This window comes from Ischnura elegans, assembly GCF_921293095.1.
Source record: "Ischnura elegans chromosome 13 unlocalized genomic scaffold, ioIscEleg1.1 SUPER_13_unloc_3, whole genome shotgun sequence".
Taxonomy (NCBI): Eukaryota; Metazoa; Arthropoda; class Insecta; order Odonata; family Coenagrionidae; genus Ischnura; species Ischnura elegans.
In genome coordinates, this window is record NW_025791659.1 from 4317562 (window position 1) to 4344368 (window position 26807).

Here is a 26807-nt window from a genome sequence, read left to right on the forward strand (position 1 = left end):
TACAGAAATTATAATATGAATTGTCATTAGAAGAACAAATAGATTTGGTCATAAATAGTCAAAGTGAGGTCAAAATGATAGGTAGTCATTTTAGGTCATATTGACATCATCATGAGTCACGAAGGATGTCATTTCAAGGGACCATTTTGAGGTCACCGTGACTACCAAGCCATGACTTGAAAATGACATCAAGATGATGTCATAATGACTTTTCATTCCTCCTTGGGTAAGTATAAGAGAAGATAATAATATCATTATATAAACACATGTATTGCCTTTATAAGTTTTTATTTTAGCAAAAAAAAGATTTTGAACACGTACAAACAACACTTGTGTTTCCAAGCCTAATTGGAACATCATCATGTTTTTTATTTAACATACCTAGGTTGGTATTAAGGACTATTTTTAAGTCGATTTGTAAAATTCAGAAAACCCCTATATAGCAGCCATACCATACTGACTTATGGAAACTGGGAGTTAAGTAAAAATCTAGAGTAACCAATTTTCTTAATACAAAAGGGATTTATGGGACAGAGAAACCAGGAAATTATTGGAAATTCAACAGAAAATTACATTCCCTATACTTCACAGTGGAATCACTTTTAAGTACCTACTAACATTGTCTGGGTATGTTTTGTGTACCGATGAATCTTATTTTCATTTGATAAACAAGGATAGTTGCATCATTAAGGCAGACAGTTTACCCAAAAACACAATCAAAGGATGCTGAGAAGCATATAGTAGCAGCAACTATTAAAACATATCCTTAAGTCAAGTGGCTGAGGTTTCACATTTTGTCATTCATAATCTACCATCAAATTGATCTAAAATGAGAAAAATATTCTTGAGATACACCCTGGAAAATTTAAATGACAGGCATACAAAGGATTGATTACATTTAAATAACTACGTTGAGGCGAAAGATAAATTTTTGCAGTCAGAAAAAAATGTGACTGTAGTGTGACAATATTAAACAATGGATTTTGACAACATTTTACCATTAAAAAATTGGCAGAGCAAACATATTTGAAAATAAAATTAATACGCATAACAAACCTTAGAATACAACATATCTATTCATTACTGACACTATATATTTTTAGGCAATGGACACAATTTCCACGATTTCAACCCAGCAAACCTTTATTCATTGTGGCAGTGGGTGGCCTTGCACATTTCCATAAATTCCATAAACAAGTAATTTAATCATCATAATAAAACTTTTTGCATAAGCGAGAATTAAGTATGTGGCTCCTCAATAGTAATTTTCTTAAGGCAAAATGACAACAATCATGAAATCTCTAAGACCTTTCCTTCCTGTGAATATGCATGATGCGTGCGTATAAGTAATAAATCTGAGTAAACCCATCATACCAGTTACTTGAAGAATAAAGTCTCTCACGTGTGTGTACGGAAATGCCTCACGAGGTGACTCTTTCCAGAGAAAGATTTCCCACATTCGCTGCACGAATAGGGTTTCTCCCCTCTATGAGCACGCAAATGATAGTCAAGGGTGGACTTGTGAGAAAAGGACTTGCTGCAGACATTGCATGAATACGGTCCATCTCCTGTGTGTATACGTGTGTGTGTGCTTAGGTTGTAACTCTTAGAGAAAGATTTGCAGCATATTGTACATGAAAAAGGCCTCTCTCCTGTGTGGGTACGGACATGCATGTTGAGGGTGCTACTTTGAGTGAAGGATTTCCTGCAGATACTACAGGAATAAGGTTTATCTGCTGTGTGTATGCGCATGTGCACGGTAAGGTTATTACTACGACTGAATGATTTACAGCATATTGTACATGAATAAGGCCTCTCTCCTGTATGTGTACGCATATGCTTGTTGAGGTTGCCACTCAGAGAGAATGACTTATTGCATACACTACAGGAATAAGGTTTATCACCTGTGTGTATGCGCATGTGGTGGGTAAGGTTACCACTTTCAGTGAAGGACTTCCTGCAGATACTACAGGAATAACGTTTATCTTCTGTGTGTATGCGCATGTGCACGGTGAGGTCATAATTACGACTAAATGATTTACAGCAAATGCTACATGAAAAAGTTTTGTCTCCTGTGTGTGTAAGCATATGGGTGTTGAGGTTGCTACTCTGAGAGAATGACTTATTGCATACACTACAGGAATAAGGCCTCTCTCCTGTGTGTATGCGCATGTGTTTGTTGAGAGTAGAACTAAGAGTGAAACACTTATAACACACACTACATGAATAAGGCCTCTCTTTTGCTCCTGAACACTTTCCCTTTTTGATGTCTCTATCACCAGGGAAGGATTTTGAGGAGACACTTTCTACACATGGGTCAGCTCCTACAGCAAATCTTCTCCCTTTTCTATCCTTTCCTTTCTCCTGAGTCCCTCCGGATATTTCCTTTAGACGCCCATTCCCTTTTTGCCTCAGCCCTTGTCTTTTACTATTTGCACATTTTACATCTAGCACCTCGCATGACACAGCATCAATGTCCAAATTGTTGGCAGCAAAATGAGTTTCAATGTGTTTGATGAGCTCACTTTTGGTGCTGAATCCACCTGTGCAGTGGTAGCAATGATATGAAGTGTCGTTTGATCTTTGACCCTTTACAGCATTTTTTGTCTCACAATAACTTAACTCATCTTTGTTCCCCACGACTGCCTCTGCACAACTCCTTTTACTGACTCTGATCATCCTAAGGGTATTAGGGATAACTGGTGTATCACAACCACTTTCACACCTTGCAACAGACCTTGTGCCTCCGACTCCACTGATTAGGGATGCCTGATTGTGCATTATAAGGAATTCAGCAAGATGTTAACTTATCAGCAAGAACAGTTCCACGATTTTCCAAGTCTTCATTAATCATATTTCTTCATTCCCCAGCATCAGATGCTCAACTCTCACATTAAATGACTATCAGAGAGGCTGAGGAAGAAATACAGTCACCACTTCGATGTTTCCCTTAACTTCCTACCACCAGCTGGGAGCCCTAGAAAAGAATTTTAATATTTTAATTTCAAAAGAAAGGTATGCTGGTCTAACTTATTAAAGCCATTTTGTTGATAACCAAAGCCATTCATTGGAAAGCAATATACCTCCCACAACGTATCAAGGGGCCCCTTTTATTATGTTCATTTTTCATTTGCTCGAACAATAAGTCATTGTGTCTATCAACAATAAAACAAAAATTTGGAGGCAGTACTCGTTAAAATTGACAGCACAAACAATTAAGTACATAACTAATGGTAATACAATGGGCATAGATGAGCTTCCTATTGAAATATTTATGTGCTTAGAAGAAGGTCAACAAGAAGTAGTAGAATTGTGTAACAAAATATACAATATGTAACGGTATACATCCAGGAGACTCCAACAAAAATTAGAGACGGAAAAAGGGATAAGCTATTGGGTATTCTTAAGATAAAGAAAGTGGACTGGAAGGATGGTAGGCTGATAAGGGAACTGTATAAAACCAGACAATGGCTATGAAAGTTGAATGCATGAATCTGTTCCGGGCAGTAAGCCAGTGTTACCGCCTTTCACTCACAATACTTAACACATGCATGGAGGAGATGGTCAGAAAAACAAAGAAGAGTGAAAATTGAGAAGGGAATGGAGGATGCAATGAAAAATACATCAGGTTTGCCGATGACATGGAGATTCTGGCCAATGACAATCAGAAACTTCTAATAATGAGGAGGAACAGCTTAGAGGAAGGAATGAAAGTATGTGTAGTGAAAACTAAAGATGTGAAAGTTAATGATGATGGAAATTAGACTGTCATTATCAATGGGGAAAAGATAGAGCAAGTAAGATGGTATAGATATTAAGGAAGCATGCTGATATAATACTGAATAAGTGAGGCAGAGATAAAGAGAAAAAACTATAGGAACAGTAGCTATGCAATAAATTATTTTACTAAATCGAAATACTTGTGTTAAATAGTTGAAAAAGTGAACAACAACCGAATCCCGAAGGCCAGTCACAGGACAACATCATTATAATGCTATTGTAATCGCTTGATGGTTGTACTGGGAATTGAAAATTGCATTGGGAATTGCTGATGATAAGTTGCAGAAGAATTTTAGTTGCATCCCTGATCTTAAATTTGAAGATGCAATTAAGCAAAGCAAGGTAAAGGAAGAAATCTGGGAGCAGTCCAGAGCAGTGATGGCTGCTTTTGGGAAAATGGAGACAGGACACACACTATCTGCAAACTTTACCATTGATTATGCTGAATCAATGAGGGTGCTTTTTAAAATGGACAGAGTTTAAATTCCAGGGTAATAATAATATGGAAAAGGTAATGAGTAAAAATGTGACGATATCTATCATAGGATATTGTAATGCATCAACCGATGGCCTGTGAGGCCCAAATTTTCAAAATATTTTTTCCGTTGATAATAATGTTTCAAAAATAATTACCCTGTATTCATCAGTGTTCACCATTGTAATCAATTTATTACAATTTAAACTTTCTATGTAAAGTATCTTCAAAAGAACAATCTAATCCTATTATAAACAGTTTTCTTTGATTTGTTTTAGTAGTTGCTGACATTATATGAAATGAATTGGTTAAGGTGGTTAAGTCAATTTTAATAGTACTAAAAATAAATTATTTCAACAATTATTTTAGTATTAGGACTTCTTATATTATAACATATTCGACAACATATTTGGTTGTTTTCCCAATTAATGTTTCTTAACCATATTTATGTATTAATTGTACCTATATTATTTTTTTTTGAAAACCTTCCTTCCATTAAAAGCTTTGAAATCATAGAGATACATAAGTTGCCAGTGACATTCGAAAAGTTCAATATTTGTGACGTATTCATTTGGATTATCAAATTAACTAGTCTCAGTCCTTTTATTTTCCAAAAATGCTGTATTTAATTTGTTTAAGTTTTCAGCATTCACTCGTTCATTTTCAGAATTGGAGATTCTACAATCCTAGGGAAAGGGCTAAAATATGAAACATTGGCTACAATTCACAAGTTCATCTGTAATTAATTTCATATTTATCTACAATACGCAAATATTCAATTCAAAACCATCTCTCATCCCTTATATCGCCGTGGTTACTAAGATAACAGATAAAAAACTTTTTTAATTTATATCCAAGGGCATAACTATGACTTAACAGCAGTATACACATGTGGAAAAAAATTTCTAAGTGTGGAGCAATGCAATAACAAGTTTCTCAACATGGTACATGGACATACATTTGTAGTATGTACCAGGGGCGCAGCCAGGATATAGGGCTAGGGGGGGCCTTAGGCACAACTAATACTGGTGTGTCTGGGTGTATGGCATACCTGCAAGGGTAATTGGGAGGTGCGAAGGCCCTCCGCCAGAAAACATTTACATAAATAGTTAAAAATGGTAAAATTTACGGCCTCTGAGGGATATTTTATTTATCCTTTCAATATTCCATAAGTAAATTTAATCAAAATAAATAAAATATATTTAACTTCAAAAATTGTCTGAGCTCTGAGGGGGGGTTATCCCCCAAAACACCCCCTTGATGCGCCACTGGTATGTACTGACTATATACCAGTGTAAAAGATAATGATTAGGGCCATTGATAAAATAATCTCAAGCAGGCATCAAGTTTAAGATTAAAATTAGAGAAATATAACGCAATATTAAATGCTAAACTATCAATAGTGAATTTAGCTATTTGTTGGACGAACTAGAGAGATATTACCTTTGCTAACTGTGTTATATTTGCGAGCTACGGAGTCTTGGAAGTTGCAGCTTTTGTTTTGGTGTTATGGTGCTTTTGGTGGTTTTGGCTATAGTGACATAGGATAGCTTATAACAAAACCGAATTCACTTAAAAGATCTTAAAGTGAATGCTTGCACGCTAAGGATATGATGATTATCCTCGTTTCACTATGCAGTGTGTGAAGTGCGACCAAGAGCTACCGAAGGATGATAATTTTGTGTTATGTATAGGCTGTAATAGTAAGCTCCACTTCAAATGCTCGGGAATAGCAGAGACAACCTGGCGAGGTAAATCTCAAGCAAGGAAGAAGGAATGGCGCTGTTTGGACTGTCGCCGAAGAGAAGAATACGAGGAGAATAAAAATTCTGCAGATACAAGGTTAGTGTCCACAATTCCAGAAGGAGACATCAAGACAATACTTACAACTATTGTCAAGGACTTAAAGGACCTTAAGGACTCAATAGGGAAATTGCATACTTTTTATAAACAGTATGCTGATATACTACAGTAAACACTTAGTACAGCAATATACTTTTTTCCGCTTAAAATTCAGTTTATACCCTAGAAAATGACTCCCAAAAGTCGCCCGAGTTTCGCGGGCTAAAAAATACCGCCCCCACTAATCTTTGGCTGTGACGTCATAGTTCAGTACGAGTCCAAGATCCAAGCCCAGTAACTGCAGGTTTGGAAGAGCCACGTTGCGTTTAAAGGAGAACATGGGTGAAATAAGGAAAAATTACAAGTGGTGCATTGTTCCTCTGTGCAATAACACCCCAGAAAAAAATTTCGTCTGCATTCCCACGGAGGAAATTAGAAGAAAAGCCTCGATGCATGCCGTCTGTCGGGATGAGCGTTTCGGAAAAATAAGAGTATGATAAACGGAATGATAAACCCGTGTGCTATTTGAGCGAAGATAACTTTAATATTAATAATATTTCCATATTTCATTGACTGAATAACTTGAAACAGATTATTCGATAATTCGGCCGCCGTAGAATAAAAACTCAACTTCCGAACAAAAATCGAGATAGGTGTTTCTCGATGGTTACGATCGTTACGATGGACTCAAATTATTAAGGCACTTGTCAAATTTCAGTTACGGAAGGACAGAAAATTCCATGATGTTTAAAATCAAGGGAGGAAATATGAAAATATAGAGCAACGTTGATCCTCATGCATTCGAGTGCCAGCCAAGAAGACAGCGTTTTCTTCTGCTGTCGGCGTCAAAATGATGTGCCGCTGTACTTTGCAAATTTATATCCTGGCTTCACTACATGCTTTAATAATGAACTATACGTCATTTTAAAGGAAATTTTATCCTAAATTCTGATTTATTTTATTACAAAAAAATTGAAAAATGTAGACACGGTCAGTGCAATAAATGACTCCGCGCACCGAAAAATTAGCCGTTTTGTCAACTTCATGAACTTTGCAACTCAACCTAAGGAAAACTACTACGTTTACAGCATTCATCTTCCACATTAATTTACACTCAGCAGTGCGGATTAATAAAATGGCTTTTGGGTATTTTTCGAACTTATATTTTGTTATAAATTAATGAAAATATTTCAACATTATCTTGTCCCATGGTTTACCCCGAAAGATAAAGGAAGTTGTAGATGGAAATGAATGGAATCCAGAGGTGGTCACAAAAAATGAATCGCAGCATTCTTTGATTTTATTCTACGCCGTTGCTTGCTTTTCAAAAAAAAAGTTGAGTCACAAGAGGAATGTTCCGCTGCCTTTGATTTGGAAACTATGGAGATAAGAATGGACATGTGTGGATCAGCAATTTCCATTTAGTTGGTTGTCAGGATAAACCAAGGATCCATTTAAAGGTTGTCAGGCCATCGTATAAAGATAGGACTGATGTGCACCACAGGGGAAATGGTGTGTTTGAGGGAAAGTCAAGCCCAAAGTTGCCCAAAGAATGTGCAGTTTTATGTTGCCCTTTCCCCAGTTAAAACCAAATAGAAATTGGATTGGGATGATATTTTCACCACGGGTTCCAGTGATTGTGAGAGTGCAGGTGATCACGGTCATCGTCGAAAGTCATCCCTCTAGGATTTCCGATACGGAATTTTTAAGTGACAACCGATCGTAATGACGATGAGCTCGCCTTTAGAGTAGGTTTCAGATATATCGTGAGAAAAGCTCCCAAAATGTATTAAAGACTCTGTTTGGAAAACATGCACATTTTAATGCTAATTTAGGAAGTATTTCATTTCAAAAGTAACTTATTAACACCTGAAGACGTTGTGTTTATTATATTGATCGAAGTGCGATTGACCGATTCTTTCTGCAGAATAGGAAGTGGCTTCGGGGTTTTTAGTCACAAGATGGTAGATTGTGTTGGAAGTTCGTCTATATTATCGCTACTTAATTGAAACATTGATAGTCTGGCTTCCTCAGAGCTTCCTGTCGCCCTCCAGGCAAGGTATTTTTAAGTTGAAAGTATCATCGACAGCTTCGAGGTGGAAATAAGTTCACCATAAGACTCTACCGGACTGCCAAAAGAATACACATTTCACATGAGTATACGCTTTCGCCAATATTATACGCAAGTCTCACTTTGTTATGAACTATAAAACATTACAGATGCACATCAGCTACCTTTCCATTTCTCGGCATCGACTTTCCGAGCCGACGAAGTCTACAGTTTTACTAAAATACCCTGTTATCATGATGGAATCAGTAACAGGAAGCTTGCTAGGATCAGCGTAAGAATAACCATATGCCTTCATCTTTACGCAATCTATCGCTTTCAATGGAAGAGAAATAGATCACATAATAGCCCTGAAGTCACAATGAACAACTCCGATACGTCTGCACTTCAATAAATGAATCATAACCACGCCGTCGCATGTATTCAATTATGCAACCTATACTATGACCGTGCCGCCGTGCCTCGTACTGAACTATGACGTCACTTTTCTACCAGCCAATCATCGGGCGTTTTCACTTCTCACTTGAATTTGAAAATTTTCGTGAACTTTGATGCATTAAATATCGCAAACCACGTCATAAAATAATAATAAAACTTTCACCGAGGTATGCAAACATATATTTTTATATAATTTTGGGGCTATTGATTATATCTGAAATATATGCAAGTTCCCTATTGGTAATATTACAGTGTCCAATGAAGAACTTAAGTCCACAGTAAATAGTAATAACGAAACTATACAAGAATTAAAAGGTGTTATTGTAGAATTAAGAAGGGAAATTACAGATAAAAACAAGATAATTGAAGTTCTCTCGCAAAAGGTAAATGCGCTAGAGCAGAAACAGTATGACTGTGATGTGGAAATAGTAGGTTTATGCTCTACTGAGAATACAAACAATGAAGTCCAGGACAAAGTGATTGGATTATGCAGAGACTTACAGGTAGAAAATATTAATGAAAGTGACTAAGAGGAAGTATTTATTATCAGAAAGAATGCACTAAAGCCTAACAAAGTCATAGTGAAATTTAATTCTAGAAAATGTAAACAGAATGTAATTGGCAAAAGAAAATTAACAAGAGAAAACACTATCAAAGAAAAATATGGACATCAGTTATACATAAACGATAGGCTTACATGGTACAATCAAAATTTGTTATGGAATGTGAAAGTTAAAGCAAAAGAATATGGATATAAATATGTATGGTATAAAGATGGTAAGGTACTGGTTAAAAAAGATGAAAATTGAACGATTCTTAAAATCTCCACAATAGAGGAAATTGAAAAACATTTCTAATATAAATACCTAGATTATAAATAATACTGATTTATCCTTCTCAGAGGCTGTCAGAATAACAAATGAAAAAATATTTTTAAATCTTTAACTTATCTGGTTATTTTGTTTTGAAGGGTAATTACAAATTCAAAAGCTGTAATGGATTATTCCTATATCAAGAGTCCTTGTATTGAATTTGAAGCGCATGAAAATGTATTGGATGTCCCATGTAAGAAAACTACTGATGAGGAATTCACCATAGTTCATTTGAACATAAGGTCGATTTAAAAAAATTGGGATTCTTTCCTTGTTTTACTTGAAAAGCTATGTATAAAAAAAGAAGTTGCTGGGGTCATTTTAACAGAAGTGAACATCACAACTGATGAAACTTTCTTATACAAAATAAATGGTTTTAATGTCTACTCCTCACTAAGGGAAGGTAGAAGAGGTGGAGGTATTCTACTGTACATAAAACAAGATTTTAAGTTCACTGATGAAAACTTTAAGATGATAAATTCGGAATCAATTATAGGGACCCTAAATATAAAAGGTAAAACTATAAAAATAATGGCTATATATAGGCCTCCTGATCAAAATGTTTTGCATTTCCTACAGGAGCTAGAAAACATTGTCAATATGTCCAAAAACAAGAAGTCCATCATCATAGGTGACATAAACATAAATCTTAAAAATAAGCACTGTGCAAATACTGTAAAATATAAAGAACTTCTTTTGTCACATGGGTACCTGTCATTAATTAATGCATATACAAGGGAAGAGATCAAAGACGGTCATCTGGTTCAATCATGTATAGATCATATACATTTTAATGGACATTCTAACTTAGTTAACAGTTTTATGATAAGACATCGACTTTCAGATCACTACTTAATCGGTGTGTCCTTCATAGACCAAAAGAAAAAAACAAGTCTGGGTCAGTCAGCTGATTGTAAAAATTATAGACATAGGGAAATAGAATATATTGACAATAGTAGGGCGGACCTACAAATAAATGATTATAAATGGAGCACTGTAGTGGAGGAGAACAAACCAAATGTTATGTTTGCAAAACTTAGTCTGATATTCAATGACATTTATGAAAAATCAAAGGTAACCTTCAAGCCTATAGGGCAAAGGAAAGAAAATAAATGGATGAATGAAACTATCTACAAATTAATATTAGAAAGAGATAAGGCCTTTAAAAAATGGAAAAATAGCCCAAGAAATAATTTTCTCAAAGAAAATTATAAAACCATAAGAAATAAAACTGTGAAACATATTAGGAAAGCAAAAATTGATCACTTGAATACAAAGGTATCAAATATACAAGATAATAGGACACTTTGGAATGAAATTAATAGAATGACAGGTAGGAATATTAGCAGATGTAATGATGATACAATATTTAGCCACTTAGTTAATGATTTTAATGAGCAAGAAATATGTAATAAGTTTTTGAAACAATTTTTAATAAGAAGTGAAGAGACTAAATGTACTTGTGGACAGAAATTTTATGATGACATTCATTTCCATAACTTATGTAGTATTTATTTACCGGAACCCACAGAAGATATCATTAAAAAAATTATAAAAGAGCTTAAAAAAAAGGGACCTGGTCAAGATAGAATCAGAATCAGAGTAATCAAGGCAAACCCTATACTTCTTCCTATTATAACTACACTTGTAAAAAGAAGCATTACCCAAGGTATAGTGCCTGATGGGCTAAAAATTGCATTGGTTAGACCTATTTATAAAGGTGGATCCTACAAAGATTTTGCGAATTACAGACCTATCTCCCTGCTACCAACTATCAATAAGATTATGGAGAAATACGTGGCACAGTATCTAACAAATTTCTTGAAAAAACATAAAATAATCTCAGACTACCAATATGGATTTGTGGAAGGTAGAAGAGCTAAAGATGCACTTGAAAATTTTGCCGACATAATATATACCAACCTTGATAAGAATAATAAAGTAGTAGTCACATATGTGGATTATGAAAAAGCTTTTGACCCTGTCAATTTGCCCACATTGCTGCATATACTGCAGGATATTGGAATTAGAGGGTATATCCTGAAATGGTTTAGAAGCTATCTCCTGCAGAGGAGTATCAGGGTGAAATTTAAAAACTGTATTGGAAACCAAGGAAATGTAGAATATGGTGTACCTCAAGGTTCTATTTTAGGACCAATCCTTTTTACTGTGTATATTAATAGTACATTTAAATGTATTTTAAATTGTAATATTTTACTTTATGCTGATGATGTGGTATTGATATCTGCTCATAGAGATTTAAATACTGCCATTGCCTACATGCAAAATGATGTAAGTAACTTAACAAAATGGTCACATGACCATGACCTCTCCATCAACATGAAGAAGTCCAAAGTTATGTCCATAGCCAATAATGCAGCTATCGTTCAACAGATTCACATAACAATACATGATTATAAATGACTGCATACTGAAATAACCAAGTCTGTGTGTAAATGCAACAAATTAGAACAAGTAACACAATATACGTATCTCGATATCATAATAGATCAGACATTCAAATTTAGGGAACACTGTGAGAAGATATGTAGTAAATTACGAAAGGTTAGTTATCAAATGTATCATATTAGAGATTTTTTGCATATTAAAGTTAAAAAGATGTTGTATTTCGCAACTGCTGAATCAATATTAAGATATGGCGTTACTATTTGGGGTAAAACCTGTAGGGTACATAAATTAAAACTATACAGTACACAAAACCGGATCATCAAAGCGATTGCATACCACAAAAAAAAAATTATAATAATTTGTCAGCTAACTCAGACTCTCACGATACAAATAATTTCTATAAAACACTAAGAATACTACCACTCGAAAAACTTCTAACCTATATTTTAGTTATAGATAATTATTTTTCCAATAAATACAAAACACTGTAAGACAATTTTCATAAAATGGAAAAGAGGAATCTATACCAATATAAAATACCCAAATGCTTCAATCAATACAGTGAAAACAAAATGGTGGTTAGTGTTCCTAAATTGTTTAACAAATTACCTAAAGAAATGCATGGTTTAACCACATATTCGGATGTCAAAAGTAAACTTTTAAATTATCTACTTGAGGACTTTATTTTTTAATTTTAAGACATAAGTTTTTTATCGTTTCTTTCATTGTTTTTTGATGTTTTTAACTTCTTGTAAATGAATTATGGAGAACCTGCTGATGAGCCTGTTTTGGCTCAGAAGGTCTCCTAATTGTAAAAATATTTTTTTATTCTAAAATATTGTAATATCAGGGTTTTTCTCTTTTATCTTTTCTTGCCCAATAAGTCAGAATATGTGTTGGTTATATAGTGAAAAGCGTGTTAAGAATTTGTAAAGGGAATGTTTTTAATGTATTATATATATTTTAATATTTGAGATATGTATTTTTGATGTATTGTAATGTGTTTATAAACAAAAAAATAAATTAATTAAATTTAAAAAAAAAACAATAAAGTGCAAAGCAATTGAATGCTTGGTCATGGTCAAATTTGAAAATGTCATATACTGCTGTCCATAGTTAAAAATTGGAGTTAGGATTTAATTTAATGACTCTAAACCGGTGTAGAATATAGTGATTAGGGCTATTGATCACTTGCAGGAGAATCGTCTTAGCATCACCAATTTGAAACTTGGATATGGAAACGGAGGGCAATTGAAGAAAGTCAGGAGCATGCCAGAGCAGTGACTGCTAGTAAATCAAACATTGCACGCATCAAGAGCATTTCAAAAAAAGAGGACACACACATCTGCTTCCATTGCCACTGATTCAATGCTAAATCAATGAAGAAAGGGGTGCTTTTGCAAGCGGACAGTGTTCGGAGAAAAATCAAGTTCAATAATAAAATGGAAAAGGTGATGAGTGAAAATATAAATTGGCCTTGCTTGGGTAAAAAATGTTGCCATAAATATATAAAAGGAGGTTGTAATGCTTTCGGGAAACTATGTTTCAAGTGCAATAAGTTGAACCATTTTGGCTTCCTTAAGAAAGATTTTATTTATGAAGGATGTATTGAGTTGCTTTGGCATATCTGAAATTGTTATCGCTGAAAAAAAAATATTTGGTTCCTAAGAATTCAAAACGTTTTCAAATGAATGGAAATTCACATAACTACGCTAGATCATATGGCCAGGTGGAAAGAACTGTCCAAACTGCTCATAAAAAATAATTAAAATCTGTAGAGAAGCTAATAAAGGAGTGCATTACTTGAGTACAGTAAAGGCCTGGTTACACGGTGCATTAACCCGTACGGGTTAATGTCTACATGTATGAACGCGAGAATGAACGGAAAAATTCACCGTGTAACCACCCAAAAATGTACAAATGCATGAACGGAAAATAGAACCTGTTCTAATTTCGTTCATTCATTCGCACAAGTTGATGATAGAGCCACCCGATGAGAAACAACGGAAACGACACAATTAGTTGTCATCAGCAGGGCTATTCAGTAACTCTTTACACGTATTTGTACTGTATCGTAAGTGCTTGAATCCTGCCACAAACTCACCATTTGCATCTACACTAATATTCATAGAGAATAACCCAGTATGTGCGCCGGACATACCAACATTATGACTATGGTATCTTATTGGTTGTATTATGCCGGAACAAAACAATCGATGAGGTTATAACAGAGTTTTGAACACGACATTTGTGAAATACAACGGCTATCATACGACTAATAGAACACATTTAAACATAATTTATATAATCCGATTTAACGACAATTCTACCTTTTATACGTCCGAGGTGGGAATGCACTGGCTTACCACAAAAAGACGACTGACATTAGCAAAGTCGTAAATCGACCAGATCTCTAAACCAACATCTTTTCCATCAACAGCAAATACATTCTTCACTTTATAACCGTCCCGGACAAAAGTAGAACAACGTATTAAAAATATCTACTCTCATACGTCATCTACACTCAGTGAAACAGATGACAGAAAAATGTTTATAAACACGGCTTAAAAACAAGATGTGTCTACAAATTTTCAGCCTGAGTATTAACTTTGATAACGGTTTGAAATAAATAGAGTACTTTTGAGATAACATTAAGCGAGCGATAACGATAAATATTAAATATAAATAAATATTACTGGCACGAAATGAAACAACTTCGGCAACTACAATGAACACCACTCTTTACGCAGCAGCGCAAATATATTACCAGTATGTGAAATTTCCTGGTCCTACAGGAAACAACGAAAAGGGAATTATTTTCTGGTAGGTATCGACTGCTTCCTACCTAATGATAATTTTTACACATTTAAATTTTGCGCGAACACAAAGGGAATAAACAAAAACTAAACGCCTCACTTTACGAGAAAATGTGTGAAAACTTGTGCGCACCCATGTACCGTGTAACCTTCGTGCTTCTCGTTCACGCAAACGTCCATGAATTCAGACATGCAAACAGACACGTATTCATACATTTACCCGTACGGGTTAATGCACCGTGTAACCAGGCCTTCACACTATATTGGGTGAAACATACTGAACCTCCCAATTTTTAATGAATAGAAGATTTAGGACAACACTACCAACTCTAGACATCTATAAGCACCTCAAATCCCTGAAAGCGGTAGAATAAGAAATAGAGAAGTACCGACAAATAGACGTAATATTAAAATTATAGTGAATGAGCAAGTGCATGTGTTTGAAGAGATAAAGAAGGTTTGGGGAATAGGGATGGCAGTGAGCATTACAGATATGTACTCCCAGATCGAACTTCGTTTAGATGTGCAAAATTTATGGAGTCGTGTGCAGAACAAGCTACCACCTTTTGGATGGTGGGAATTAATTACTGATACCCTCAGACCATACTTGTTTCAGATGTGTAAGAATGATAGACCTGTACATAGATCAGGTGCTTCACCCTTTTCCTGCCAGCCCATTTAAGGTGGTATGTACGAAGACTGCCAAGACTATTTTCCGGAATTAGCAACAATTCAGATTTAAAAATTTTTAAACTACTTAATTTCATTTAATACGTCCAGATTTTTTTAACCAATCCTTAAGATACATTTATTCCTTATAACCATAGATAGATTATAGGGGTTTACATTAATTACAGCCGTTGAAAACGCCACAATCACGAAAATAAAGTGAAATAATTCGGGTCAATTTATCAGCCCCAGGCAGTTTTCGTGCAACCAGCGAGGGCCGATATATCCGCCCGGTGGCAGTGCGATGAAAAATAATGATTTTGTTAAAAAAATATGGCTATTATAGCAAAGTTAACAAAATAGTTATTTTTCATCACAGAAACACGGTTCAAAGACGTACTTGATTGGCAGGAGTGCGATGAAGACAATCCTATTTTGATGATCGGATTGATTTTCAAATTGCAGTCAGAGTGGTCACTTTTCATGAGGGAGGCCCCCTCGCTGGTAGGGTCGATGAGAAAGTTCTGCATGTGTGAGCTCGTCGAGGATAGGGTCCCTGATTTGCAACCCTTTGGAGGGTATACCATGCCAATTATTGAAGAACCTTCATTAGGGCCCAGGAAACGCATTTTAACCTTTTTGCCGCTTATGAGGAGAAGGTTTTCGGAGATTGAACAGCAGCGAAAGGGTTAAAAGAAGCAATATTAAAATTTTGAAATAGGCACTTCATGTAAGCAATTAAAAAGAGCATCCTTAAAAACTTGGAAAGCAAATTCACCATTCAAAATATTTAGGCTTTCTTAAGGAAAATATCATGAGCATTCCCAGTAACTCAGCACTAAAAGAATTTTTTAAGAACTGGAAAAAAGGCACTTCGGCATGACAATTTAAAAGAGCCCCTATGAGCACTAAAAAGGCTTGTTCTATTATAAAAAATATTCTAGCGGCTAAAAAAGAAGGAATGCACTGAGTGTGCCCAATTCCATCCCATAGTATTCCATTCTATTCCCACTCTGGTCACATTTTAATCGACTTTCAAAAATGTTCTCCGTGATGAGCACATGGGTCATTCCATGTCAACTCAACCAGGGTCCCATGCCCACCATCTCAGATTTTGATATTTTTACTAGCTTGGCTCATTTGGTTTAGGTTTTACAGGGGCACAAATATGTTAGTTTTGAATAATTTGACTGTTGCGCAGAATTTTTGTGTGTGCCTCATTGACTTCAAACACTCATATCTTGGAAAGTACTTACAATGGATCTTTAATATTTTGGATATTTGTTAACTAAGGTTGAAACTAACAACAGGGAAAGAATTATCAAAATCTGAGATGGTGGGCGTGGGACCCTGGTTGAGTTGACATGGAATGACCCTGATGGCAATGAAAGAGGGCATTTATCAGCAATCGAAAAGGATTTTCAAGAGCACTAAGTAATCGGGCAGCTTCAGAGCCTATATGTTCAGCATTCCCCACTAATTTGCACTGTTGGAAGCATTATAAAGAAATGAAACTATGCACTTTAAAATGGCAGGCAAAGATACCATTCATCAGCACTTTAAAAAATTATCATAAGCACAAAAAAATTAGGATGACTGAAAGGAAAAAAAACAAGGGATTCTCCCAATACTCAGCACTAATAAAGCATTGAAAAAATGTGGAAATAGGCAATTAATGAGATCGTCCATCTGCAGTAGAAATGCCAACTCACACGCAAAACAATCAGGCAGCTCAAAGAAATTGCCATGAGCATTCACCAATGCCCAGCACTAAAAGAACCAGTAGGAACAAATGAAAAGAGATACATAATTCATGATAGCAATTACAAAGGGCGTTCATGAGCACTCATTTAACTTACCAGCATAGCACCTAATGAATGAAACATAGGATGAGTCAACCATTACTCTGAATTGTTTACGATAAACGAACTTATGCTTATATCGATTACGTGAACACTCATGTCATGTTATTTGATATAGAGTCAGGGTAATTATTAACCGAGACATCGAACAGAACCATGATGCCCTCCAACGAAATAATGTTGATACATTAGGCAGGATACATAAAACTTACATTTTCATTGGTGATGAGCAGACTTTAGCATTACGAAATCCAAAACGCAGCGTCACTCATACATTTGTCAAGTAAAAAACCAAATTTTAGGAGCTATCAGATATAAACGTTCGAAACAGGGTCGTAAATTATTTTTTCTTATTTGACATCACATACCAGAACAGATCTTTTGCTTTCACAATCCTCTACATTACAAACGGAAAGTCAAATTTTAAATCCTGAGGGTAAAAAAATCCAAATGGCTCAGAAATGTGAAATGATGCTTTTTTCCTGGAATTTACCCATTTTTCAAGTGTTTAGTTTATGGAAAAATTGGTATCAAAATACATTAGGCTCTTACTTTGCATTAGAGGATAAATGGAAATACTAATTTAAATAAAATTATTTAAATAATACACTTCAATGTGTTTAAGGCATCTCCCGAACATCTCTGGAGGCTCTCTCGGGCAAACTAAATGCTTTACAGTACCACCAATTCCATCACATGGGGATTTTCGATATGGGTGCATAAATTTCACTTTCACATCATGTTCTTCCTCGTTTTTAGAAATCACTCATCCAAAAAACCAGTGGTCATCATAAGCACATGCAATGTACAAGTTTGTTAAGATCTGTGAAAAAGTTATTAAATGAGTCCCGCTGAACTGGAGTTGTACAAATTTAGCCTCACTTTCACAGAAGAAGTATGGTCTTCCAAACCCTTAGTGATGGAAGAGCTGGCAGAGCAAATGGTATTACTTATAGATATGCAGCAGGTTGTCACCAATATCCACATTCCTTGATGGCAACTGGAGTATTAAATTTCTATTTCACTGGGAGAGATAATGCTGACATTATGTGCCCTTCTCCCCTGCCTCACATATGATTGAATTACATGGCAAACTTGAGAAGGTAATACAATCCCATTTATTCAGCCTCACTTTCCAGTGTTATTCCATCTCCCCAAGGAATAAGAGAATTAAGTGCAACCTCTACATTAGGAAGAATAAAATGTTTCAATGTATCACAGTGAGGGCATGATAAATCAAAATAGATTCTAATACCACTTTTAATCTTCTGCCAAGTCTTCTTGTGTGAAGATGCTCCATGGGTGTCCAAGTTTATTCTGTGTGTACGATCATTGTATATTTACCAGTACATTACAGTGTGTTCTATGAGTTAGGCGAAGCTGCTCATCGTGAACTACGACATTAAAAAAGGTTAGTGTCTCCACTATGCTTCAAAATGAGCAAATACTTGAACTCTGCAGCATTGAAAAAGTAACTGCATCTGATTGCCTCAAAAAAGGCTACACACCAGTGGTGCAACTGAACAAAATTGAGATCATGAGTATGCTTCAAAAACAGCTGTTATCTCTCAGAAGTGGTGTACCTGGGGAAGTCCTATCCAATGTCTGCGAACATCACAGAATATGCTATTTGAAAAAGTATGAAACCTACCAAATATATTGTCTTGATCCTTTTAAGAGCCACAAGAAGAAAATATCAAAATCACTGAGAAATGTAAGTCTTGAATTTGCAGAAAAGGCCTGTAAAATCCCAACTATTCGGAAATTAGTGCCAGGAATGAAAGTATGCCAGCCATGTAGGGAGGAAGTACAGAAACATTCCAGGTTTGGAAATGAGCTTTCTGATGTTGAAGCAGTAGATAGTGACAGCAATGATAGTATTTTGAATTTTGAAACAACAGTATCCCAAGAAAAATCAACTGAGCTACTTAACAGAACGCTGCAAGATATAGAAGAGTCACGTTTAAAATTTCATGGCATATCATCTCACAGAAGGTCAACCTACGCTAAAAGGAAAGTAGAGTCAGCATGCAGTAATTTTAAAAGGAAAGTTAAAAGACTTCTTGATAAAGAATTATCTCCAGAAAAGGACCCAAAACTGCCAAAAGAACTACTTCAGAAAGTTCATGATATAGAGATGCTCATAGACTTAACCCGTCAACGCCCACGGGTTCCATAGGGCACCCAGTGCAGTGCTGAGCCAATGCTCCAGCAATGTATTTAATATGTGAATTTTAGCATACCTTTCAGTGCACATACTTAGTAGAAGGTTTCCTCCATTATTTAGTCAGTTTGAATTGTGTTCTTTGTGTGAAGTTCATATGTATCATATTTTTTAAAAGTGAAATATGTGTGAATTTAAAAAAAACTTTGGATGCTGACGGGTAAATCAAACAAAAAGTTGACACATCAAGCACCCATCAAGGAAAGGTATATCTGTCATCATTGGTACCCACTTTATGGAGCAGGAAGGAAGTAATGGAAGAGTATCATGTGAGTGAGTACACTGCCCGCCAAGCAAGAGAACTTTTCAGAGAAAATGGAAAATTAGCTGCACCTGAATTGAGAAAAGGGAAGGCATAAAAAAAACATTACAATTAGTTAGGACTTTCTATGAAAGTAATGAGTACTCAAGAATGATGCCTGGAAAGAAAGATTTCATAAGTATCTCCAAAAATGTACATGTTCAGAAGAGATTATAACTTGCTAACTTGAAGGAATTGTATTCCACTTTTAAATTTGACTTCCCCAGAATTAAAATTGGCTTTTCTAAATTCTGCAACCTAGGTCCAAAATGGTTTGTGGTAGCAGGATGTCCTGGAACGCATTCAGTGTGTTTTTACACAATTCATTAAAATGTCAACCTACTGCTTAGTGCCTGTAATATAGAGGAAACAAGCCAGGACCTAATTGGTTATTTCGTGTGCTCTAGAAATAATAGGGACTGTATACTGCAACATTGCTCTCAGTGTCCTTCACGTGAAAAATTGAAAAGCTTACTGCTGAAAAAGTTTGAAGAATGTGACCCCGGAGATGAAGTTTCATACAGTCAGTGGGTTTCAAGAGACAGATATCAACTGGTGAACTTCACGGTGACATTTGATGAGTACCTATCAATTTAAATTCAAAGAGTGGAAAAACTGGTGCCCCATTCATTTATTACAAAGGTACAGGCAAACTACCTTAAGAAAATGAAAGAAAATCTTGGACCCCATGAAGCAGCTGTTCTCTTTGACTTCAGTGAGAGCTACTCATATGTTATCCAGGATGAGGCACAAGGGAATCACTGGACAAGTGATAGTTGTACGGTACACCCTGTTGTGATTTATACTCTAGATCACCTGACTAAACAGCTTATTATTTCCAGTTTATGCTTCTTGTCAGATGATTTGGAGCATGATGTAGCTTTTATTTATGAAACCCAAAGAATAATATTTTGCTTTGTTAAGGAAAATTTTAATTCAGTCAAAAAATTGAGTTACTTTAGTGATGGTTGTGCAGGACGGTACAAGAACTGCAAAATATTTCTCAATCTTTGCAAGCATTACCAGGATTTCTCCTTAATGGCATCATGGACATTCTTTGCTACAAGCCATGGAATATCCCCATGTGATGGAATTGGTGGTATTGTAAAGCATTTAGTTGCCCGAGAGAGCCTCCAGAGATGTTCCGGAGATGCCTTAAAAACATTGAAGTGTATTATTTAAATAATTTTATATAAATTAGTATTTCCATTTATCCTCTAATGCAAAGTAAGAGCCTAATGTATTTTGATACCAATTTTTCCATAAACTAAACACTTGAAAAATGGGTAAATTCCAGGAAAAAAGCATCATTTCACATTTCTGAGCCATTTGGATTTTTTTACCCTCAGCTGCCACAAGCCAAGTATTGCTATTAAAAAAATTGTATGAACAAGAGCCACATTCACTAGACTACATGCTGGGTCTTAGATTTACTGACCAATATTTCAAATATATCCTCATGAAGGTATGGATACACTTATACTTATTATCTTACAGTACTTGTCCAAAATCCCTCTCACAGGGGCAGAAAAAAAAGTAAAACCTGAAATACTCATGGTGACAGTCAAAAAACCACCATTTTTATTTCACAGTATATTGGAGCACATAATAACCTTCAATTTAAAAAAAAATTGGATGAGTTAACTGCTCTGCCTTTTGGTGATAATTCTGAAAATATGAAGTAATGTTTTTGAGCTAAAAAAATCGGTTAATTAACAACTGTTGACATCATTTTAACTAAAAACAATGCAAGGGGAATAAAAGGCATTACTATGGAAGCTATGTACTTGGATAGACAAGGGGTCAAAATTTCATTCAAATATGTTATGTGGTTTCTGAGTTATGAATTTTTACCCTGTGAACTGCACTCTGGAATTTGACTCCCACTAGCGCCACTTCTGAGCAAACATCTCAAACTTTGACTCCTCGTATCTTGCAAACTATGAGAGTGAGAGAGGAAATATTTTACATGGGTCATTAGATAGGTGATAGTAGCTAGTGACAAAATTTTCATCAAAATCCGAGTCGGTGGGTGTCATTTTGAAAATTTCTGGGTGATTTGACGTGGAATGACCCAGCAGCTTATGCTCTCACAAGCTACACAAGAGGCCACAGATGTAGTTCAAGTCCGCCTCAGTAAATTTCACCTTTCCAGAGCATGGTTGTTTTTGTACGTATAATAGTTAAATTTGTTGAAAACCCCGATAGAAAATGGCCAATATGAACTGTATTTAGTGGTTTGGAATTATTAAAAATTAAAAAATAAATATAAATAAAACCAGTACACTTTAACATGAATACACTAAGAACAAACCACCACCTTTGAAAGCATGAAGTTAACAACAGCTACAAATTTGTTGATGAGTTGGATGTAGGTGTCCCCTATGTGAGTGCTAACTCTCAGGTCAAAAACAGTAGAAAAAGTCAGTCAGACAGTGTTGTACTAAGACCTAACAAATGTAATAATTAACTACGCTCTTAGCATTGTAAAATGTAATACATATATGCTTACTTATGATTGGTATGAAAAATAGTAGGAACGTGACAATATTAATATTTATTTAGTTAAAAAAAATTCCTGTTAATTTGATTTGGTTTACATAGTCACTATTTTGTATTCAGTTCATCATCGAGCTGTATAAAGATTATCTTCCTGAGGAAAGGAGATACAGTGTATCGCTAAATTGTTATTGTAGCTATTTGACGATTACTGATTAGCAATAGTAATTTACTGTTAAACAGCAATACAGAGCAGTAATGGTTATAAGGAATTTGCCATAACAGGCACCTGGCGAGACCAATTAAAGAGGGCATTTATCAGCATTAGGAATAAAAATTGATTAGCACAAAATAATTACGCAGCTTCAAAACATACATCATGAATATCATCCAACTACTGCACTTAAAGTAGCATTTAGAACAAATGAATACAATCACTTCATTGATAGAGGCAAAGAGAGAGATAGAGTATATCGGAACTCAAAAGGTTATTCACAAGCATAAAATAATCAGGGAGCTTCAAAGGGATTCTCACGATAATCCCCAAAATCTCAACGTTAACAGAAGCATTATGAACTAATAGAAATAAATAGTACATTATTACAATTAAAGAGCAACACTCAGCACTAGAAAAACATGGTCAGAAGCACAAAAAAATCAGAGGGCTTAAAAAATGTCTTTAGAACACCACAGATTTCGGAACTTAGCATTATTATTAATTGGAGATAGGTAGTACTTGATTGCCATTCAAGAGACAGTGAAATCAACATGCCTAAAGCAAACTCATAGGCACAAAATGATCAGACAGTTTTAAAAGAATGTGAAGACCATTCACCAATACTCAGCACTAGAAGAATCATTATAAACATATGGAAATAGTCAGTACATAATCGCATACAATAAGAGGACTTGATAGCACTCAAAAACATGTTCATAAGTACAAATTAATCAGGGAGCTACAAAGGAAATACCATGAGCATCATTCAATGGAGAGTACTTACAAAAAAATTATCTAAAAATGGAAATAAGCTCTTCATGGTCACCATTAAAGGTAGCGACTATAGTATTCATGACAATTGGAAAGAATTTTCACATGCACAAAACCATTAGCCAATATCAATAATATTAACATTCCCCAATGGTCACCAGTAAAAACTTTCTGAACAAATGGAAATTGGAACTTGATCAACACCCAAAAAGAAAATCTAGAAGAACAACGCAATAAGGAATCTTCTAAGTATATGTCATGATAATCCCCCAAAACTTTAAAGAAGCTTTACAAACTACTTGAAATAGGTGCTTCATAATGGCAATGAAAGAGAGCGTTTATCAGCACTCGAAAAGGATTTTTAAGAGCAGAAAGTAATCAGGTAGCTTCAGAGCATATATGTCAAGAATTCCCCACTAATTTGCACTGAAGGAAGCATTATAAAGAAATGAAGCTATGCACTTTAAAATGGCCGTCAAAGTTATCATTCATTTGAACTTTTAAAAATATTCACTAGCACAAATAAATTAAGGAGCCTGAAAGGAAAACTCAAGAGATTCTCGCAATACTCAGCACTTGTAAAGCATTGAGAAAAATGGAAATAGGCAATTAGTGAGATCGTCTATCAGCAATAGAAATGCTAACTCACAAGCAAAACAATCAGGAAGTTCCAAGAAATTGTCATGAGCATTCACCAACGCCCAGCACTAAAAGAACCAGTACGAAAAAATGGAGAGAGATACATAATTCATGATAGCAATTACAAAGGGCGTTCATGAGCACTCATTTACCTTACCAACATTGCAGCCAATGAATGAAACATAGGATGAGTTGACCATCAACCTGAATTGTTTACGATAAACAAACTTATGCTTACATGGATCACGCCAATTATCATGTCATCTTATTTGATACCGAGCCTTAGATACCAAACTCTAAAGAAATAATCTTGATACATTAGGCCGGATACATAAAACTTGTATTTTCATTGTTGATGAACCGACTTTAGCATTACGTCATCCTACACCGCAGCGTCACACATAAATTTGTCAAGTAAGAACCAAACTTCAGGAGCTATCAGATAGAAACGTTGAAAACAAGGTATTTTTTCTTATTTGACATCACATACCAGAAGAGATCTTTTGTTTTCAAAATCCTCTAAATTACAAACTGAAGAGTCTAATTTTAAATTGCAAGTGAATTGATACGTTGATATTCAATTGTAATTGCCACCGTAAGAGGTTTCCTGCCTTTACACTAATGATCATTTTTTTCGCTAATACTTACAAGTACTGAAATTTTAAACAATATATTGTGAGAGTTAAAATATTTCCGCGACGCTGACTAAGAAGAATGAGAAACTGTAATCGTCACAATAAGTACTTAAAACAAATAATCCTATCATTCATCGGGAGTAACACATAAGATTCATGGTTGGTAGCATGCTTTAAATACCAGCGAACGTTTAGAAAAAATAATCAAAATAACCACACGATAACACAGAAATGTATATAGCATACTCAAAGATGTAGACTAGCTATTCACACCAAGGAAATAATCTTAGAACAAGAGGAACTATATGCACGACATTTTATGAGGTTCTTATATGAAATTGTGCATTTTAAAAGACCCATCATCACAAAGAGACACTAGCAAATCGGTCATTACTCACCGTCAAAAATATGGATTATATACACGATTACGAATTCCGTGCTACGGCATTCGAATACAAATTATGTTATTGTACCCTCTATTTATGACAGGCATAAATGGAGCCAGCAGCAACTCAAAACCTATTTCGGAAATAAACAGGAAAGCTTTAGTCTTTAGATTAACCAACAAAACCACGTTATTATAAATAGCTTAACCACTAACTTGTTTACAAACAAAAACTAACCTCGAGTAATAGAATGTCCGGCATCAATATGAATGTTTAATAATGAGAACAATATCTCTCAAAGCACACAACACAGACAATTATTATTCTTTGGGGTAAAGACAATGTCTCTGCGCGCCCGCCAGGAAGTAATTGACGATCGATAGCGTCGCTAGGCTCGACACTATCGACTCCAAAGTCGAGACGCAAAGACATCAACAGATCGATATCAAAATTCGCGCGGCGGTAATTTTGGAATGGATAATATACCTTACAGCGTTGATTTCACATACAAGTCATGATTTCTTCAGTTCAACAATTAAAGTACGTATGAGTTCTTTAAAAGTACTAAAATTTAATTTTACTGCCACCAAAAATGGTTTCGCATTCGATCATAAGTCAGAATGTTCCCAGACGAACGAAAGATACCATTTTTAGATAGATAGCAAAAGTTAACATTTGTTTAGTTCCTAATCTGATGCTATTTCAACAAGCATGCATCTTAAAATCATCCGTTTAAAAATTCAAGACTGTAGTTGCTCAGCTACCTTCAAGGACAAGGGCCAAATATGTAACGGAAACTATTTTTTAATGAACAATGTTTCTTTTTTATACCCATCGCATGTAGTCACACCAATCTTAATTTGAAATAAAAGATTTCTTCAAGATGAATTGAAATCGTCATTTTTCAGCATGAATTTTCTCTGCAAAAGGTTTCTCCGTCAGCAAAAAAGCAAATTCAATTACTATAAAATAGCAACATTTTCCTTCTTCAGAAACATGCCATACATTTATCTTACCCACCTTTCCCCACAAAGGATTATGCAGACACCCTTTCATAATATCACCTCATATCCATAACTTAGTTCCCTTTGATGGAACAGAATTCTTAACATGTTAAATCCAAAGCCATTTCGAGGATAATTTCTCTTACATTTTCACCATAGCCATCAGAACCATTTCAACACTAAGCAGTCTCATAGCCATTTTTATGAGATTGTATATAATAATTTATCTCCTTGGCCCTTAATAATTAAAAGAACAAAATGTTTTAACGCTACCTCACAGGCTATTTGTCATTAAATGCAATCAAATGGTTGGATGAATTAAATGAATTTAATATTCATTAATTCTTTTGCCCATCAGCTCTTTATACTTGTGCAACTCTACATTTATCACATTAATTATTTTTTGCATTGCATGAATATTTAGGACTACATTATTTTTGTGTGTCTATAATTTGCTTGTTCAAATTACTGCAAAATAAAATTAGAGTAAATGAAAAGATGAGGTACTATATATGCCATAATCACACGGCATTAACGTCCACAGTCTCAGTAGTAGGTCTCTGCAATTCACATTTGGCAATGACCTCAACATGTCATTTTACTGAGCCCATGTACATACTTCTTATGGACAGTAATTTTTCTTTTTATCCCTAACACCATTCCCATCAGATGAAAATTCTTGCCTTCCTTTCTGTAGCTCAAAACTCCAACATAAATCCATGATAGTCACTGAATATAAGCTGTATTGAATATTTCAACTTCAAAATAATGAAATCCACCAATAAGTTTCACCAATACCATTTTGTCATTTGTATGCAACCACAAAGAAGGCCATGCCCACACAGACTCATATTTCAGTTGATAGCAATGGATTCATGCTGCAGTCAAAACCACAACATG

General features: G+C 35.1%; 1 protein-coding gene across 2 annotated transcripts; it reads right to left on the reverse strand.

Annotated features, from left to right (window-relative positions):
* Positions 1-286: 286 nt before the first annotated feature.
* LOC124172912 (zinc finger protein OZF-like) lies at positions 287-25283 on the reverse strand. Of its 2 annotated transcripts, XM_046552424.1 has the most exons (3): positions 25141-25283; positions 24916-25036; positions 287-2977 (listed from the first exon to the last, which is right to left on the reverse strand). In XM_046552424.1, exon 3 carries the CDS (start codon positions 2779-2781, stop codon positions 1399-1401), a length of 1383 nt encoding a protein of 460 aa, XP_046408380.1. In that variant the 5' UTR covers positions 2782-2977; positions 24916-25036; positions 25141-25283; the 3' UTR covers positions 287-1398. The 2 variants fall into 2 exon arrangements, with proteins under 2 accessions (XP_046408380.1, XP_046408381.1); XM_046552425.1 differs by lacking the exon at positions 24916-25036.
* Between the last annotated feature and the right edge of the window lie 1524 nt (positions 25284-26807).